This window comes from Eretmochelys imbricata, chromosome 22 (assembly GCF_965152235.1).
Source record: "Eretmochelys imbricata isolate rEreImb1 chromosome 22, rEreImb1.hap1, whole genome shotgun sequence".
Classification (NCBI taxonomy): Eukaryota; Metazoa; Chordata; order Testudines; family Cheloniidae; genus Eretmochelys; species Eretmochelys imbricata.
The window spans coordinates 15,618,917-15,639,048 of NC_135593.1; the positions used below are offsets into that span (position 1 = coordinate 15,618,917).

Consider the following 20,132-nt stretch of genomic DNA (forward strand, 5'->3'; position numbering starts at 1 on the left):
TTCCCTGCTCCCCCATCCTGCCCCCACCCTGCCCCTAAGCACCCCTGCACCCCCATCCTGCCCCCAGACTTTCCCTGCTCCCCCATCCTGCCCCTAAGCACCCCTGCACCCCCATCCTGCCCCCAGACCTCCCCTGCTCCCCCATCCACCCCCACCCTACCCCAGAGTCCCCTGTCCACCCCCAGACCTCCTTGCACCCAGATCTCTCGCGCTATCTCCTCGGCGCTGTCCTCCGAGCCAGCCCCTAGCTCCAGCTCCCCCCCCCGTTTTGTGGCTCTTCACGACACTGTCGCAGCCGCTGCTGCCGTAAAGCGCGGTGGGCGCCCGCAGTCCGGAGGGGAGCGAGGTCATCGCCGCAGCCGCTGCCGGGTCCCGGCTCTACAGCAGCATGTGGCGCGTGTTCGCGCGGCGCCTCGCCCCGTGCGCGGCCCCGCGGCGGGTGCCCGGAGCGGCGGGAGCGAGCCCTGGCCGGGGGGCCCGCGCCCTGAACGGAGGGAGCCTGGGGGCCGCGCAGCCCCCGCCGGGCCGGAGCCGGAGCCGGAGCCCGCCGGGGCCCAGGCCCGCGGGGCGGCTGCTGCTGCTGAGGGAGCCCTGGCCCCGCCTCGTCCCCCGGCGGTGGTGCAGCCTCCCGCCCCACCAGAAGGTGAGGGGCTGGGGGGCACTGGGGACTGGGGCACCCGGACCTCCCCCCACCCAGGATCCTGATCCCCAGACCCCTCCCCCGCCACAGAGTCACCCCCTTTCCCTTCCCCCAGCTCCCTGGGGTCATGCCCCCCCCCGCCACAGAGTCACCCCCTTTCCCTTCTCCCAGCTCCCTGGGGTCATGCCCCCCCCCGCCACAGAGTCACCCCCTTTCCCTTCCCCCAGCTCCCTGGGGTCATGCCCCCCCCCAGCCACAGAGTCACCCCCTTTCCCTTCCCCCAGCTCCCTGGGGTCATGCCCCCCCCCAGCCACAGAGTCACCCCCTTTCCCTTCCCCCAGCTCCCTGGGGTCATGCCCCCCCCCAGCCACAGAGTCACCCCCTTTCCCTTCCCCCAGCTCCCTGGGGTCATGCCCCCCCCCAGCCACAGAGTCACCCCCTTTCCCTTCCCCCAGCTCCCTGGGGTCATGCCCGCCCCCCAGCCACAGAGTCACCCCCTTTCCCTTCCCCCAGCTCCCTGGGGTCATGCCCCCCCCCAGCCACAGAGTCACCCCCTTTCCCTTCCCCCAGCTCCCTGGGGTCATGCCCCCCCCCAGCCACAGAGTCACCCCCTTTCCCTTCCCCCAGCTCCCTGGGGTCATGCCCCCCCCCAGCCACAGAGTCACCCCCTTTCCCTTCTCCCAGCTCCCTGGGGTCATGCCCCCCCAGCCACAGAGTCACCCCCTTTCCCTTCCCCCAGCTCCCTGGGGTCATGCCCCCCCCCCGCCACAGAGTCACCCCCTTTCCCTTCCCCCAGCTCCCTGGGGTCATGCCCCCCCCCCGCCACAGAGTCACCCCCTTTCCCTTCCCCCAGCTCCCTGGGGTCATGCCCCCCCCGCCACAGAGTCACCCCCTTTCCCTTCCCCCAGCTCCCTGGGGTCATGCCCCCCCCGCCACAGAGTCACCCCCTTTCCCTTCCCCCAGCTCCCTGGGGTCATGCTCACCCGACAGCCACAGAGTCACCCCCTTTCCCTTCCCCCAGCTCCCTGGGGTCATGCCTACCCCGGCCCCACAGCCACGGAGTTACTCTCTTTCTCTTCCCCCAGCTCGGTGGGGTCATGCCCTGCCCCCCCCCCGCCACAGAGTCACCCCCTTTCCCTTCCCCCAGCTCCCTGGGGTCATGCCCCCTCCGCCACAGAGTCACCCCCTTTCCCTTCCCCCAGCTCCCTGGGGTCATGCTCACCCGACAGCCACAGAGTCACCCCCTTTCCCTTCCCCCAGCTCCCTGGGGTCATGCCTACCCCGGCCCCACAGCCACGGAGTTACTCTCTTTCTTTTCCCCCAGCTCGGTGGGGTCATGCCCTGCCCCCCCCCCGCCACAGAGTCACCCCCTTTCCCTTCCCCCAGCTCCCTGGGGTCATGCCTACCCCGGCCCCACAGCCACAGAGTTACTCTCTTTTCCCCCAGCTCGCTGGGGTCATGCCCACCCCCACTCTACAGCCGCTGGAGAGGCTAAGATGGGGGACCTCCCCTGCAAAACCCCCGTGAGATGCAAACAACCCCAGCCCAGCCTCCACCGGCATCCCCTCTCACAGACTCGCTGGCCAGGCCCTACAAGCGGGGTCCTTCTCCTGTTCCTTGGCCCCCGAAACCACAGGATGTTACCCTGGCCAGCCCTAGAGCCCACTTGCCAATAGCCCAGTCGTTTGCCAAGTTCGGATTTGCCCTTGTCTCCGTGCCCCTTCCCCACTCACTGTGGTGTTGTGCACCAGTCGGTAGCTGCCCTTTAGAGCTCCAGGGGACAAGCAATTCCCTGGAGTCAGTCTGAGTTATGAAGCACCTTGGGATGAAAGGCTCTGAATAAACGTGAGACTATTGCATTAGCATTATGGCCGTTTTATTGTTGGCACCTTGACTGTTTCTGGATTCAAGAGCATTGACTGGCCTCTCGCCTCTCTTGGTAGAAGGTGTTCTAGAGTCACTTATGCTATGGCTGGGTTGTTCTTTTGCAGGTGCCTTTGCCGGCTCTTTCCCCTACAATGCAGATGGGGACTATCGCTCGGTGGGAGAAGAAGGAAGGGGAGAAGATCAGCGAGGGTGATCTGATTGCAGAGGTACCGTGGAGAGGTCGCCCCTAACCAGGACGGCCCCAGTTATGGGGCACCAAGGGCCAGATTGTGGGGGGCCTCTCACTTTCTGGTGGGGTGGGAGGCTGCACCATAACCAGAGAATGAGGCAGGTTATGGTCTCTAAAATTGTCCCCGTACTAACTGCATGCCCTGGATTTTGTCACAAGTCACCCCAAACAGGTATAATTGTTCTTTCCTCACCCTTACCCATTATCTCTGATTCAGCATTGGAAGGTTGACTCCTGCCTCTGATCAGCCCATAATGCCAGCTTCCATTACCCACTTGTTAAATTTTCAAACAAGCACCTTTGTACTTTCTCCTGTGCTGCCCCTCAGGCTTGGGAGAAGCTCCCCATAAACATCCACAAAACTAACTCATTTTCCTCTGTCAGATTTCTTCTTAAAATTCTTTTCTGCTGTGAGGCCTACATAAAATTTGTCCACAGATAGGCTGCTGGTGGGCTGAGACCACAGGCTGTCCTACTGATATATTGTCTCATTGTTTCCTTGTACTCCCCTGTCAGTCTGTCCATCCATCTGGTCCCTCTCATACTTAGATTGTGAGTTGTCTGGGGCAGGGACTCTCTTTGTGTTTTGTGTGTGTACAGCACCTAGCACAGTGGTGTCCTGATCAATGTCTGGGGTGCCTAGATACTATGAAATACAGATAATAAAAATTAATATTAATTTTCTGAAGCCACTTTATTGAAGGGATTAAAAACAGCCACAACCTCACTACCCCTCAGAGTTGCCTGCTGTTTCCTAGCGACTTGTGAGGGGGATTGAACCTCTACAGTCTCTTTTCCTTGTCAGCCAAGTTGCTGCTGTCAGCTGAGATGATTCTCACCATGGCTTTATATGCCAGGGAGCTTCACCCACAAACATCAGACTGGAGGAGTCTGAGCTGTATGCAACCCTTTTTATTTTTTTCTTTCTTTCTTTTGGGCCATAACAAGATCGTTCTCTTTTTGCAAAGGTGGAAACAGACAAAGCGACTGTGGGATTTGAGAGTCTGGAAGAATGTTACTTGGCTAAGATCCTGGTAGCAGAAGGGACAAGGGATGTCCCCATTGGGTCTGTAATATGTATCACAGTTGAAAAGTAAGTAAATCGATCACATCTCAGTAGAGTGCTGTCTTGGGAACCTGGCAGGTTGGGTGCCCTGGATGAAGCATTAGGCACGTTATCTTCCATATTGTTCATGGCTCCTTTGGCTCCTCTTCTAGGCCCGAGTTTATTGATGCCTTTAAGAATTTTACCTTGGATTCTGCAGCACCTGCTGCTACAGCAGCCTCAGTGCCTCCCCCTCCAGCAGCAGTTCCCCCACCACCAGCTCAGCCCTCTGTGCAGACTCCAGGCAGCTCCTATCCTCCTCACATGCAGGTAAGGCATGTTCATACCTGTAGTGAATTATTCTTCAGTGTCTGTCTTCTGCCTGTCTAACACTAATAGCTCCTAGGCACTGTGATGTAGATATAAACCATAGGCCTTATTAGCTCTAGCTGCAGGAGTGAGAGTCAATCGTACAGATTTAAAATGGGCTTTAAAAAACCCCACTCAGTTAAGCTTTAAAACTGTTTTAGGGCCCCTGGTATCAGTCGAAGAAGACAGTCTGTTCCCTCAGACTATGAAAAGCTCCTGTATGCACATGATTCTCTTCTTATTAAAAGGCAATGACATTGATTGGTTAATTTGGCTAGTAGATGGCCTAGCTATATAGAATGGAGTAAAGGATGAAGGCATTCAGCAAGCTATAAAGCAGCACTCTGTCTCTGGTCAAGTGACTAGTCCCCTGAAAAAAAATACTTAGTCATTGGACTAGGAAGAGAGAGAAAGAGACTTTGTAATCCGGTTTTAGGGCACCCCCCTGGGAGAGGGGAGACCCTGGGTCCAGTCCCCCTGCTCCAATCACTCGTTCATTATTTATCCACAGTGGAACAGCTTCAACAGGAGAGACTGAGGGGGCCCCACATCAGAATATCCCATTGCTCAGTGATTAGAGCATTCTCCTGAGAGGTGGGAGACTCCTGTTCAAATCCTTTCTTGCGCTCTAGTCAGAGTGAAGAGGGGACTGAATCTGGGTGCCCCACATGCTGGGTGAGTGCTCTAACCTCTGGGCTAAAAGTTATAAGGTGAGGGGCACCACCACCTCCTCCTGTAGCCGTTTTTGTGTGGAGCGAGGCAGGTGCTGAACTCATTCCCACAAGAAGTGGCTTAGGCGGTTGGTTCCCCTTCACAATCACTTCCAGAGCTAGGTGCCTCCCTGCAGCCCAGACTCAAGTGCCCATCAGTGTGAGTGGGGCAGGGCTTAGTACACATCCCTGTTGTTGGCATTGGCTGACTTTTATGGTTCATGTTCTCTGGTGCCTATCTCTCCCCATTCATTGGATAGGAAGCCTAGGCCTCTAGCTCAGCTTTTTGGACTGCAGAGTTGTTCATGTGATTTCTTTAGGCCACTGAATCATAGGTCTGAATCATAGAATATCATGGTTGGAAGGGACCTCAGGAGGTCATCTAGTCCAACCCCCTGCTCAAAGCAGGACCAATCTCCAATTTTTGGCCCAGATCCCTAAATGGCCCCCTCAAGGATTGAACTCACAACCCTGGGTTTAGCAACTGAAAGTTAGGCGCCGTGACATTGAGCATGAAACAAAGGGACTTAGGAGCTACATCGCACCCTCTGTTACTCTGCTGGGGCCCAGTTATGTGGGAAGAATTTCTTTTAAGTTTGCATAGCCCAGGAGTAGACCAGTTGTGCTTGGTTAGTTCTCATGTGGTTAGATGCTGAGGTATCTCTGTGTGACTGCCTAGTACTACTACAGTATCCTGTGTTTGTCTATCTTAAGTACTTATATGGCCCTTTTACCATTGTAGCTGAGCATCTCACAACCTTTAATGGGTTTAGCCTTGCAATACTCCTGTGAAGTAGGGAGTTGCTATAATCCCCATTTTACAGGTGGGATGCTGAGGTACAGTGAGATTGTGACTTGCTCAGGGCATCACAGGAAGTATATGGTGGTACAGGGAATTTAACCCAAGTCTCTTGAATCCCAGACTAGCACCTTGCCCACTGGACCATGCTTCCTTTCTACTGCTCTTTTCTTGTTCAGGGCTGGTCGAATGTTGATTCTCTAACAAGTTCTGCAGTGATGCAGTAGAAGAGATACTAGTGTCTTGCAAAGTTGTGCACATCATTATTATTGCATCCATATCTAAAGTGCCCATCGCGGTAGTACCTGACTGCTCTGAGGGCCAGGGTGTGTCACTCCCAGCACAGTTTTTCCCATTCTCCCCTTCGTTTTTCATAGGATTGTGTTAAGGAGTCATATTCCAAATGGAGTTGGCGGAACCTCACCTGTTCTGGGAATTGGGAGTTTTATTTCCATTTCTTCCACTGACTTGCTGTGTGACCTCACACAAGGCACTCCACCTATCTATGCCTCAATTTCCCCATCTGTGCACTTCGGCGCTACAGGTGAAAACTGTTACATAAGTGCTAGGTGATGGTTATTTACTAGCACTAAACAGGCAAAGCAGAATCCCAACAGGAAAATCCCTCAGTTGTTGCCTTTCAATTTTTTTCCTTAATTTAAGCTCTGGTTTAGCGTCTTTAAAGAAGAATCTGGCAGCAGCAGCATCGCACCCTGCTCCGTTGGGTTAGGCAGGCCCAGGAACATATTGGTGCTGGCTCATTCTCCAGGGTAATACACTGGTTGGGGTTTGAAGTCATGCTCCTGTTGGCTTTCAGTTATCTGTTATGATACCCTCGCATTCTTTTGACTCCATAGATTGTTCTCCCTGCTCTCTCACCAACGATGACAATGGGCACGGTTCAGCGGTGGGAGAAGAAGGTTGGTGAGAAACTGAGCGAAGGAGACTTACTGGCAGAAATTGAAACAGATAAAGCCACAATAGGTGAGCAATCTCTTACCCTGAGAGAGACCATAGATTGTTCTTTAACCTCTGGAGAGAGAGTAATCCACAGTAGAGCTTCAAACCAGCCTCTTCTCTTCCAGCTGCAAAGGGCAGCAGGCCTTGGTGCAATGTAAAAGGAGCAATGTAAAGCTATTTCCTGTCCTCTTGTAGTTCTAGGTGATGGAGCTGCTAATAGCAGCTCCCAGCTTTGCACCAGCCCTGTGGTGTTAAACCTGCAGTACATGGAGACTTCTCCCCATTCAGTGTTGTTTTAAAGATGTGTTAAAAAGTGGCAGGGATTTAGTTACTATGGGGAGACTGAAAGCATCATCCAAAAGAACTCTTCATTGTGCCAGTGTTGAGATTGTGTGACATCAATGCCAACCTTCTGGTTATTTGATCTTCTCCAGCATTCATCAGTCATTTTCTTTTAAGGCTTTGAAGTGCAGGAAGAAGGCTACCTGGCAAAAATTCTGGTGTCTGAAGGAACAAGGGATGTGCCATTAGGAACCCCACTCTGTATCATTGTGGAGAAGGAGTCTGATATTCCAGCATTTGCTGACTACAGGGATACTGGAGTAGCTGATATCAAACCACAAGCACCACCACCCAGTCCTCTCCCTCCGGTAAAGACTATCTCTCATGGGGAAGAGAAGAGGGGGGACCATTAGCAGTTGTTAATCTGACCTGAATAATCCTGCTGGTTTGAACCTTGTGAAGCTTGAACTCCAATAATGTGTTTGTGGTATCATGAGTGGAAGGATATCGTGAGATGAATACAACCTATTAGCACCAGCTAATCTATCCTCTGGGAACTGATGGCGGTTGTTCCCTATGTCTGTAATCCAGACTGCTGCCCGTTCTCGTTTTAAATGCTCCAAATGATGGGGATACAAGTCACTTACTGCCCCTTCATCTGGGAGATGATTCCACAGCCTAATCAGTCACACTCCCAGAAAGGCATTCTGATAGACTAAATTTTCTCATAATGTCATTCATTTCTCTGCACATTCCTAAATAATTCCTCTCCCCCATACCTGCAGTGTTTCATTCCCTACCTCTGATCATCACTCTAGCCACAGTTCTGCTGATTTAGCTCTCATTCTCTTCCTTAATCTCCTAAATCAGCCCCTCCAGCCCCTGATCACTGTTGTTGCTGATCTGTGAACATTCTCTAGTTGGTTTTTGGTAACCAGATGCCCATGTTCTCTTTGCATGTTACATCTCCTCATACTTAAGTGAAACTTTAAGACTTTAGCTGAATGTCTGTGCAGCTAATGACTGTGTCTAACCCATTCTCTTAAGGTGGCAGCTCCTCCTCCCCAGCCCACTGCCCCTTCAGCTCCAGCAGTCTCATCACCTGGGGCTCCTGTACATAAAGGAAGGGTAATAATTAGCCCCCTGGCAAAGAAAATGGCAGCAGAAAGAGGAATTGACATTGCGCAGGTGAAAGGTGAGTTGCCATTTCCGTTCTTATCCAAGTCTCTGTTGCCCTTAGATATGTGCTTAGCTGTCTGTTCGCTCCCAGTCCATCAAAAATGTTTTCTGGTCACAGATTACAGCTGAATGTCCAGTTGCTGTGCTGAGTGACTGGGTTAGAAGGGAGTGGGTTTTATTTTAATTTGCATTTTCCCAATATGGCATTGCATGAAATCATCTTACATTTCACGTGTCCCTTAACCAGGTACTGGACCAGATGGCAGAATCACGAAGAAAGATATTGAGTCATTTGTGCCTCCAAAGGTTGTCCCTGTGAGTAGGACTGAAATCCGTGAGATCTCGTACTACTGCATTAGTAGTTGTTTTGACAGAAGTGTAGAGCTACCCGCCGCTCTTTGGAAGCGGCTGAAGACTGCAACCAGCAGGTGAAGTACGAGCATTCTGAAGACTGACAGTTTTGCTGGTGATTGGACAGCGTGGAAAGTGTTGGGGAGTCAGCATGTGTAGGACTTCAGAAACGTGAGATGAGATGTTCTCCTTTTTTAATTTGTCACTTTTTGGAATTTTGCTGCAGAAGCACATCCTGCCTCTCCAGGTGTTACTATGGTAATGGGGACCATATAAACGGAACAGCTAATGGAGTGGTGGAGCCTTGAGGAAGGCAGCTTAGGAGGGGAAAATCAAAGGAAGGCCAGTATTAAAAACTGAAAGTCTTCTGCAGTCCTCCTTACTTTGCAATCATTGTCTGATAGAGTTCTGCTTTGTAGCTGTAACCGTGTAGGCTGGTACCTATCACTAATATTTATTACCAGTCCTTAATTAGAATATAGTAGCTACAGATGTCAATACCATATGTTTCATATACCCACAAACGCCACATTCTGGGAACAGAATGTTATCGAGGCCTTAACATTTGGGTTTGTGAATCACTTAAAATGTATCTGGGTAGGAAGCTATAGGACGGGAGTGCCTTCTGCTTACTAAAGAAGGCGACCGGAAACACGAGAGCAGCCGTGTCTCAGCCATCTGTTTTCCACCACAGCCTTATTCACAAGAGTCATCCCAAAGCTTGTCTCCGTAATGTTGATTTCTAGTTTCTGACAAACCCCAGCTCACATTTGAGCGATGATCGGAAACCCGGCTGTCTGTCTGTCTTTGTGCACAGGCCCCGGCAGCTCCTGTTACACCTGCAGCTCCAACAGCAACACCACCTCCTTCAGGTGTCTTCACAGATATCCCCATCAGTAATGTTCGGAGGGTAAGAGGTTTTCCTTCTTTCTCTCCCTTTAAAGAGATGATTGTATTTACACATAGGAGTCTTTCCAGAAACATTAAACATTTAACCACTGTTGACTAAGGTCCCTTTTAACTAGGAGGGCCAACTGGATGCTGAAGGGTAGTGAACTTGGTGGAAAAACTTGCTCATGAGAGTAAGTGATTTAATAGCGCTGGCTTGAGCAAGGCATAGAACTGGCAGGTGTTGAGCAAGCTTCCCCCATGCAGCTTTGCTGATGCACCTCCATTCTGACCTGCGAGACCATGCAGCTTTGTCAATGCACCTCAGCCCTAATCTGCAGCAACCCTTCTATTCCATTTGCGCCTTGAGCAGAGATGGCTAATTGTGCTAAATCATGTCGTGGTGGTTGATGTACCCAAAAAAGGGGACTAGGGTCAGATCCACCCACGCTGCGAGAAATGAAAGTTGAAGCAAAAATTTTACTGCTATTAGTGATTTATAGTAGGGTGACATCTCTAGGTGTCTAGTGGCTTATAATGGACAACCATTCCTGTTAGCCAAATCTCTCTCTTCTGGTGTAATAAACTTCATTTGAAGGTGAGGGCGAGATCTTCTTGTGGAGGTGCCTTTTATATACAGCAGCTGCTTTATTGCGTTTATAAAAATGCATCCATCCAACGTTTCTGGCCTCATGTACAATCTCTCTCTCTCTCTCTCTCAAATACAAACAGTTAGGACCACTGTCCCCAAAACTAAGATGCTTCCCAAATCACCATAACAAAGTTTTCCTCTGTCTCAGCCCATCTGTTCATCTCTCTGCGCCATCCAGCAAAATGAGAGTAGGGGTATAAATTCTAGCTGATTTAAAAATGCAAAATCCTTATATTGGTGTTTTGGCTATTGTCTGCTGCTCAGTGGTCTTTATGTAGCAACTCCAAAGACGCTTGGACCAAACCTAATTGTGTTAGAATGTGTGCATCTAAGACAGTGGTGTGCGTTGTCAACCCTACTTTTAACTTGGATGGAAGCCCATTTTGCAAAGTGTGTTGTGTTTTAATGACCTGCTCTGTTTGCCTTCAGGTCATTGCTCAGCGTTTGATGCAGTCTAAACAAACAATACCTCACTACTATCTGTCTATTGATATAAATGTGGAAGAAATATTGGAGCTCAGGAAAGAACTTAATAAGGTAACACAGCTGAAGGGTGGTGTGGGTCTGAGGACAGGTAGATAATCAGTATGATGAGCCTCCTGCATCTGTTCTTCAGGGTTGAGCCAGCTGGACTTGAAGAACAGGTTCCTTCGCTTCCAAACTTTGCTGCCTCCTGCTAATCAGGTCTTGACCCTCTTGTGACAGAGTGTGGAGAAGTCTTCTCCATCCAAACACTGCCCATTGCGTGCTCAGAGTTCCCCAGCCTGATCACACTGAATCCTAGACAAGCTGCACAGCTTTCTTTTACTATTGTTGCCTCAGCTAGAAAATAGGATAAAGAGCAGGATCAAATCGTAAATGAGATGCTGCGTCTGAGCAGAGTTCTTTCTTTTGGGGAAATGAAGATCACATATCCCAAAACTGAATACTGCTTCTCGGACTACAAGGCGGGGGCAAGGGCAGGGGGGAGGAATGCAAATGTTAAATGGGCTTAAGACACTTTCAAATGTTTCCTCTTAGAGATGTGCCAGATTGACTGACTGTGATAGGGTCACATAGTAAGTGTAAACAGGCCATGTAGTCTTGTGTTTATGCAAACTGATTCAGTTTTTATGGTGACTATAAGGAGTGAGTAAATCACTGACATTTAGCACTGACAACCTCTGTCTTCTCTTTACAGGAGGTGTCGGAGAACATTAAGCTTTCCATCAATGACTTCATCATTAAAGCTTCAGCTCTGGCATGTGTGAAGGTGCCTGAAGCCAATTCCTCATGGTTGGACACTGTTATCAGGCAGTAAGTATATGGTCCAAATGTAGCTAGTAACTTTATTCAGTATGGTGTTAATAGCAAAATGGAGCAATTCTCCCACACTTTTGGCAGGATCTCATAAAGGCTGGCAGGAATGGGAGCAGCTGCAGTATAAAACTCAGGGGATTCTCAAGAGTTCATATACCTTTCTTAAAGTGCCCTTGTGAGTGAGGCCTGGGCACTAGACTTAATGGACATGACAGTAACCACTTGTTTATACGAGGTGGCTTTAATGCTTTAAAAAAAATCTTTCTTTTGTGTCCCGCTCAAGTAATATGGGTTGTGTCCCCGTTGTGTCTTACAGAAATAATGTAGTGGATGTTAGCATTGCAGTGAGTACTCCTGCAGGGCTTATAACTCCCATCGTGTTCAATGCGCACATAAAGGGATTGGCTTCCATTAGTAAAGATGTTGCCTCTTTGGCAGCCAAAGCACGAGAAGGTAAACTTCAGCCCCATGAATTCCAGGTGAGGAGCTTGGTGTGTTAGTAATTACTGGAGCTGTGATTGTCCCTGACTTTAAAAAAAAGAAAAGTGAACCATTTCATGACATGTGGGTCAAATGACCCCTTCAGAACAGGCACTTTCAAATCCATGATCTAGTTCAGCCATGTTAATTAACATGCTGTGTGAAGTAACTTTTGTGATGTTCCATATATTAATCTATGTGTTTATTTCCTGTAGGGAGGCACTTTTACGGTTTCCAATTTAGGAATGTATGGGATTAAGAATTTTTCTGCCATAATCAATCCACCTCAGGCATGTATTCTGGCAGTTGGTACTTCAGAGAACAGGCTGGTGCCAGCAAATAATGAGAAGGGGTAAGTATTAAATAGAGCATTATCTAGATTCAGTTAACTCTTCAAACAGGTGACATTTACTTTGGAATAGTGGCTAGTATTCTAATTTTCCCATCAGATGATCAATATTTAGCAGTATTGCACAGTGCCACTGTGAGTTAGAGAAGTCCTATTATCCCCATCTGTAAGATGGGGGCCTGAGGCACAGAGAGTAAATAATTTGCTCAAGGTCGCACAGGAAATGTGTGGCAGAGAAGGGAACTGAACCTTTGTCTCCTAAATCCTAGATTAGTGCCTTTCTCACAGGACCATATTTCGCTGGCAAATTTTGAGTGGCACAGTGCAGACTTTTGAATCTGGTGAGCAAATGAATGACACGTATAGATAAAAGGCAGTCTTACTGCCTGAAAACTCATGCTGAGGTAGCCAGGCCTAGAGTGTGACTTAGCATGGAGATAGAGTGAAGTTTTATCACCAATGTATATGCATTTTATTAAATAAAATGAGCTGCATGTTCCAAAGGGATCACCTAATTTCAGAAAGTGAAGGATATGATCTACTCTATCATGTAGATCTTTATCATAAGCATTTGTGAAGGTATACATGTAGATCTGAGTAATACAGGACTAACACCCTTTGGGGTTTATCTTTTATAAAAGTCCTGGGTGGTGTGAATATCACTGGCTGACAAATCTCTGCAAACTAACTTGCGAGTGCTAAATGTGGGATTTTGTTTCTCTTCCCAGGTTTGATGTGGCCAGCATGATGTCAGTTACTCTTAGTTGTGACCATCGAGTTGTGGATGGAGCAGTTGGAGCCCAGTGGCTTGCTGAGTTCAAAAAGTTCCTTGAAAAGCCAACAACCATGCTGCTATAATCAAACCAAACAACCAAGACTTTCCTAGGTCACATTGTTCTGTTCTAATCAAGCTATTTATATTTCAGTGATTAGACTCTATTAAACAAATTTTCCTTTTTTATTTTAAATATGTATATTAACTGGTAATTTTTACCATTCTGTACAGATAAATAGTTTGCAAAAGGCTTTACAGAGCAATATACAGTTATACTGTATTTTATACAGTTAATGAATTTGCCAGTGTTTCTCAAAAAAAAGTCAAGTGTCTTGGATTTAAAATCATGTGAGCACTGTATGCTTCATGTATGCTCCTGAATTGGGGTGGGCAGGAGCATACACAGATATATAATCTCTTATGTTCTCAGAAATTAAGAGAACCAGATTGTAAACATCTGTGCAAAAGAATCTGTAAGGCTTGGTAGCTGAAATCTACAAGCTAGTTTAAAACAAAAAACAAAACAAAAAAAGTGAACCCTAAGTGGTCTGTTCTCCTGTTAGTATTAGTGAGAGTGACAGGCATACATTGAGAGGAGGAATATTTTTTCATAGGACAAAGGGTTCACATTGCAATTCCTCCTTGGAATTCAACACTAGCTTAGATTTTCACAGCTAAGTGATCCCTTTTTAGAGGACTTAAAAAAAAAAAAAAAAAGGCAAGAGAGAAGTTAAATTAATTAAGCTATCAAAACAGTACAATCAAATCTCTTCTAAATGTCACAGAGAATGTGCCCCATCCTTGTGGATTTTCACATGTGTGTATTTTTGTATGAAATTATCTTAAATGGCTGCTTTCCCCTTTGCAATGTTAACAGTACACCCTGTTGCAATGGAAATAGTTGTACTGCAGATCAGTCAGGAGAATTTCTTGCTAGGTGTGTCGATACCTGTTGTTAGCATGTGTAATTTGGCCATTGGAATTCCATCCCTGGCAATCATTTTTGTGATGAGTTGCATGTTTGAAAATTGATTTTTCAGACATTCTTGAAACGGGAACCTCTAACATGAGTTGAGGTCATTGATATCACAATTCTTAAATGAAATGTCTTTACTGCCCCAGCCTTCATAAACTGTGAATGTGCTGTCCCATGTATATAATGTATGTAAAATGCTTTAAATCGTTTTCTATTGGACTTGTACCCAAATACACTAATAGTTGTGCCCTACAGTGGGGGGATACATTAGTGGCCACTCCCAATATTCCACTTTCCAAAGGGAAATCTTAACTTAAAAAGAAAGATCATGCAGTTGATCGGTGACCTGGAGAGCTTGGTAGGAATGAAAGGTTATTCTGTACCCTATACATTACATTAAGTATTGTCTCTTGTAAAGTTGTGCTACAGAATCCACTAAAGATAATACTGAAAAAATACACTGTGGAGATGAAATATTTTTGTGAGAACTATTTAACGTTTTACTCGGTTGGTTGCAGTTATACCTAACTTTGATGGTTGGGTAAGAAGAAAAGTTGTTGCATTTAAGTATAAAAATGTTCTGATTTTCTCAGTTCCAGATTCTTGGGTGAGTCCATGTGTTCTATTAAATCTTTGGAATTGTTAGACTAATAAAAACTGTCCCAGTGCTTTTTCTGTTTAGTAATGGGTGCTGCTGACCTCGCTGCTAGTGCACAATCTGTGCAAGTTTTTAGCCCTTCTGGTTGGGCAAATGCAATTTTACCCTGTTAACCTTAAGGTTTCCCGCCATAAGTGTTCAGCAGTGTCTCTGTTAAGCCACTGTCATGTAGCACTAGACTTGGATGATCTATGTTTCTGACTCCACTGCACCGAGTACTTAGAATTCGGGTTAAGGAAATCCTGGACACTCTTGTTGTTCCTTCCCTGTAATAAACTGAAAATCAAAACAGGAACTAGCTTGTGCCAAAGGACCACGGTCCTATTGCGAGCCTGACTGGTGAACAGGCTGCAGAACAGCAGAATGATCCTTTCAGCTCTGTGTTTGTATTTGGCTTTGTGTTGCTTGCAGTGCCCTGTTGCACACTATACACTCCAACTAGGGCAGCTCATGTACATTAACGCTATTTCAGTCTGACCTATAACTATAGAAATGCAGTCTTTAGATGCAATCCTTGTAACTGTTTCAGAACAAAAAAGGAAAACTAAGAATTGCTGCTCATGAGTAAATTAGTCTGTTTAAAATTAAATACAATTATACATTTGTAACCTGTCTGTTGAATTTCTGATCTATTTTTAAACATGGTTATTCCTTTGCCATATTGTCATATGCTGTATGGGAGAAGCGTAGTGTAAAGCTAAAGTGGGTACAACCTGGCATAAAAGGGGTGAGTACATTGTGATATCAAATCACTTACCAAAAGGCATCATGGAATTGATGCTTTATTTCCTCACTTAGAGTCTGAAAAATAATTTCATATTAGAATAGAATATGATCATTATTGCCTTTGTAAGACAACTTGACTCCTCGCCAACCTTTCCCAACCACTGAAGTACTAATTTTTAATATTATTTCATCTGCATTGGCTTGTTTTCTTCATGAATGCTAGCAGGCACCACAGAGATATAGCACTTGGAAAGTGTTTATAGCAGAGAAACCCTTTTGGTAGATACCTTCATTTGCAGGGTTCTTGAGCCTTAATATTCATTATGTAAACAGGCCTTGAATGGGCAGACTAGTTCTAGAGCACTATTGTTATGTTGCCTAGTTCTGCTGAGATTGCAGTACCACTGCATTGGTGGGTTAAGGCCAACTCTTAGTGCACAGCTGCCCTCAGTAGTATCGGCAGAGGAGCCAGTGACTGAATTGGCTTTGGAGACTACTCACCTCACCTTTTAAAGGTAACCCCTGCATTACACCAATTTGAAAAAGAAGCCAGGTTGTGGGAGAGCTTGCACTGTTATATGTCATGCATCATCAATGTCACCATCTTTCACCAGCATTAAATCCTCTATTTAAAAAGAAACAGTTGCTAACACCAGATAAGTTTTTTCAGCAGAGTAAAACCAAAAAGAAAAACACTATTTCTTCAAAGTTAATCCCTCTTTATTGCTCTACTGATGGACAAACTGAAGATGGTAGTAAAGTTTATAATGTAGAATCATGTGTTAGAGATAAAATGATCTAAGTAACACTTAAATGTTTACAACTTATATTAAGAATTCCTTCCTATTCTTTATACCGTACACTTCATGACCCTCTATTTTCAGAGGAAATTATGTATGTGCAGACAGCAGAACAGATTCTTAGAATAACACAGTGATACTGATTTCTACTTATGGGTAAGATCTTTACCATTAACCTTCCTTTTAATCTTTAAGGGTGACACATATCCACTAACTTTTTGAGAACCTGCTGTCCCTAACATTTTCCTTAGGGAATTGGCATTGTGATAAGCAACACACCTTTCCCTTTGTTAAATGTTGCTGTAGTTGCTTCTTCATTGACCAACTCTGGTAAATCCAGCTGTAATCTGTATTTCTCAGGGACTTCAACGATTACATCGTCCTAAAACATAGGCAAATTAAAATACTCCATAAGCAAGTATATATGTTAGTTAAAAGTGACTTTCTAAGCCTGTTTGGGTTCAACAGAGAGAAAACAGAGGTTTTTGTTCCTTTAAAACTTACCCTTGAAATGCTCAGTTCACATTCAGAAATGGAACTAACTTTAGGCAATTCAACTTTCAGTTCAATCTTTAGAGGTTTCCTGTTTGCATCCTTTGCAATGATCAGTTCATAGGCTGGTGTGTTTACCTCCTCTGGCAGCTCCATACTGGCAATTTCTTCTATCAGATGCACTTTAGACTGTGTAACATTCTTGTTCGGCAGCAATGTAGTATTATTGTGGTCCTCCTCTCCGAGGTTGTGCTTCATCAGGTCCAGTGTCAGTTCTTCCAGGAAAAAATATTATTCACATAGGTAGTTACTAAAATATCTTATTAGAAATAAGAAAAGGAGTGCTTGTGGCACCTTAGAGACTAACCAATTTATTTGAGCTCATGCTCAAATAAATTTGTTAGTCTCTAAGGTGCCACAAGTACTCGTTTTCTTTTTGCAAATACAGACTAACACGGCTGTTACTCTGAAACCTATTATTAGAAATAGTTTAGCTGTAGATTTAACTGATGGTTTTATACCAGTTGGCAAAATGTGCCAAAACTTAAGTCTCAGCTTTGTGATTATGAAGTCAGCTGCTAAAGCTTGTATACTAATTTCATGGAGCTCTTTCCATCTTCATTCCTCATTTCCACTTTTATTTGTAAGTAATTTATTTTATTTGTAAGGTACAAGATTGAAACTCAAGTTTCCAGTGTTCTGTACCTTACAGTAACACCACAAAGGCCTGATTCTACTGGGCCCAGATCTGCAAGATGCTCAGCATCTTGCTGGAACAGGGCACAGGTCAGTTTCAGTATTGTTTAGATTTCATGGATATAGAAAGTAACATTGTAACTACTTCTCACATGAACAGGACTGGGAGTTTAGCCTTTCCCATTACACCATCTCCTGACAGTAATTTAAAAGAAGTGTATGTACCGTTCCTCGTGTTCTTGTTGAGAAGTGGAGCTGGTACTGGCCCTCCTCTCAGACTCTGTTTCATCCTTTTCAGGCTTCCTTTGAGTGTGAATGTTGCAATGTGATAAGAGTGGGACAGAGAGAGGTTGTAATGCTCCTCAATGTATTTAAACGTCAGACTGATCAAATGATCCATTTCTGCTTGGTTCTCTCGCTGAAGAACAGATGGGTTATATGCAATATCTATGATGGAGTAAAGCTCTAGAAAAACAATGAGAGTCAAAATTATTGCTGTACTGCTACAATCTTTTATAGGGGATAGAATACACCATCTGCCGTGGCTACAATGGGGGTAACCTATATTAAGAATAATTTTGATGCTTTTCATGATTGAATGTTTTGAAGAGTCAATAATGTGACTAGGGAGTGGCTTGATCTGTGATTTCCTATGAGGTGCTGGTTCCAGAAAACTGACCTGTAGAAAATACCACTTTTATCCAGCAGACCACTTATGTACACGTGTAAAGTTAAGCATAGGCATAATTTCCCTGTATTTAATGGAACTGTGATTACTCATGTGCCTAAAGATAGATACTTACATATGCTAAGGCCCCAATCCTGCAAGGTACTTAAGCATTTAGTGTAATGATCTGCGTTTTCAGAAAGAACAACCACTTTTGCTTAAGGTTCTGTCTATGCCTCCTCCACCTTCAAGTTGCGAGCTATATACCAGTCAATGGAATTCTCTTTGTCAAAGTTAGGCCTTTGCCTTCCCAATACAATACTACAGGACCGAGGGGAAAGTGTCCTAACTGTAGCATGTACAGAGAGTATTTTGGAACCCGTTATGTACTTGCCCGCTTTATCGGACACCTCCTCTAGTAGGCCAGCACTTAGAGGTATTGGATCAGTAGGTGACTTAGGAGCTGGGACCCTTTTCCACCTGCAGAGGTTAATGAATAATGATTTTTCATTAGGATCCTGCAAAGAGAACGCAAAATCACTTAATCACCACAAATGTTTAGGTCCCCTTATCTCCAAAAGTAAAATAATAGGCCACTTCCAACTTCTTAACTACCTATAAACTTCTTTGTTCAACTTTATATAAAACATGTAAAGAGCTGTGTGTGTCTTTGTGCCCACAGGGCTTTCGTATTGAAGAAAAGATACACTGAGGAGGAAAAAACAAAAGCTAGTCTAAATGATCATACACCAGGAGCAGGATAGGATTTACATACAGTGTATGAACATCAATTTTCGGGACACAAAGGGGCCTTTTTACCAGACAACACCAACAGTACAAGTCTTGTTGCAGTCTGTGCTATGTAGGACATTCAAAAACAAACTACTGCTTTAGAGTCTAAGCGTGACCTATGGTTGTGCCAGTGTACACAAATAATTCCACTGCAGTCAATAGAATTACACTGCAGCAATAGTATGAGAGGAGAATCAGGTTTCTAGTATCTAGGAGTTGGCTACTTTCATAGCACAAGGTGGGAGAGCTGCGTCTCTAAAGACTGTTGTATTCAGTGCCCAGAGGTGCCAGTATCCAGCTCAAGTTATGGGGTTGACCCTTTCAAGGCTTACTGTGCTCTTAGATGCAGAACATATCCTGGATTTCCAAATTACATTAAGTGATCTCCTATAATCATCAATTCTGGCAGAATCTCAGAGCTAGGAATCCAGCTCTATCACACTGGGATGTATTGCAGTTTATTAATGAACCTCAGCCCACAATGTATTCCTTCCTGAATTATATGTGATCTCCTCCAGACCCTTACTTTTTCCTGGGACACTGCTTGGTTTAATTAGGAATGGCTCTGCATTTAACACTAGAATTCATATCTGCATCTGCTGCTCTTTCCAGTCCCATGTCAACATGGTGCTTTTGCCACTGGCATATAGACCACTTGGGTAACCTGACTCTGACAATGGCCATTGCCCAATGCTTCTGTGAAAATAAAAATCTTCCACAATGCACCTCTTTGTGCCCTCCGTGATAGTGCATTTTGGGAAGAAGCACTGGCTCACATCCTGAAGCACAAAGCATGAGAACCTTTATCGTTTTTAACCTAGCCAGTGGCACTGCAGAGGCTATTTTTCCTCACAAAAGTCTAATTCTTTTTTAACCTTATTGAGCCGTTAGGCTGAACGATATCCTCATTCCATCCCCAACTGGTGTCTCAGTTCTCTTGGGTCTCTAGCAGTGAACAGTGGTGCTCAGAAGGACCTTCACCCACTCCCAAGGTATTCAGACAGCCTGTGAGGGCTCCCATGACACAGAGCAGCTAGTTGTGGCTGGTTACAGCCTTTTTGCAGCTGGAAGCATCTTCCAGGCACTACCATTGCCAGGTGAGATCCTACTGGAATCTCAGGGCTCTTTCATAGTATAAGCCCTTGCCCCGCGTACCAGGATGTGGGTCTGTAGGCAAAGATGTGGTTCAGGGGGAGCACAGTATTGCTTTGCATCTTCCAGCTGCTGCTGCATAAATCTGTGGTAACTCTCAGGGGTGCTTTCTGACATCTCATCCAGCATACTCCAGAGCTGGGTCACTTGGGTCAGCATGTCCTCTGGGTGAGAAGGGGCAGCCATGTTTGGCACAAATGTACTGCAGGAAGCAGCCCCAGTCCTATGCTTAACGCCTATAAGAGAAGAAGGAGAATTAGGGGGAGTATCTGCTTTGAA

General features: G+C 45.9%; 2 protein-coding genes across 2 annotated transcripts; one reads left to right on the plus strand and one right to left on the minus strand.

The window, feature by feature from the left end:
- Positions 1-346: 346 nt before the first annotated feature.
- On the plus strand, positions 347-14,527 carry DLAT (dihydrolipoamide S-acetyltransferase). The gene is made up of 14 exons (XM_077839774.1): positions 347-643; positions 2,632-2,733; positions 3,725-3,849; positions 3,975-4,131; positions 6,537-6,663; positions 7,099-7,289; positions 7,969-8,116; positions 8,348-8,415; positions 9,269-9,361; positions 10,421-10,528; positions 11,172-11,287; positions 11,607-11,769; positions 11,986-12,122; positions 12,848-14,527. Exons 1-14 carry the CDS (start codon positions 389-391, stop codon positions 12,975-12,977), a joined length of 1,920 nt encoding a protein of 639 aa, XP_077695900.1. The 5' UTR covers positions 347-388; the 3' UTR covers positions 12,978-14,527.
- A 1,451-nt stretch (positions 14,528-15,978) lies between these two features.
- PIH1D2 (PIH1 domain containing 2) lies at positions 15,979-20,123 on the minus strand. Its single transcript, XM_077839739.1, has 5 exons — positions 19,857-20,123; positions 18,304-18,427; positions 17,468-17,707; positions 16,559-16,821; positions 15,979-16,436 (listed from the first exon to the last, which is right to left on the minus strand). Exons 1-5 carry the CDS (start codon positions 20,037-20,039, stop codon positions 16,302-16,304), a joined length of 945 nt encoding a protein of 314 aa, XP_077695865.1. The 5' UTR covers positions 20,040-20,123; the 3' UTR covers positions 15,979-16,301.
- Between the last annotated feature and the right edge of the window lie 9 nt (positions 20,124-20,132).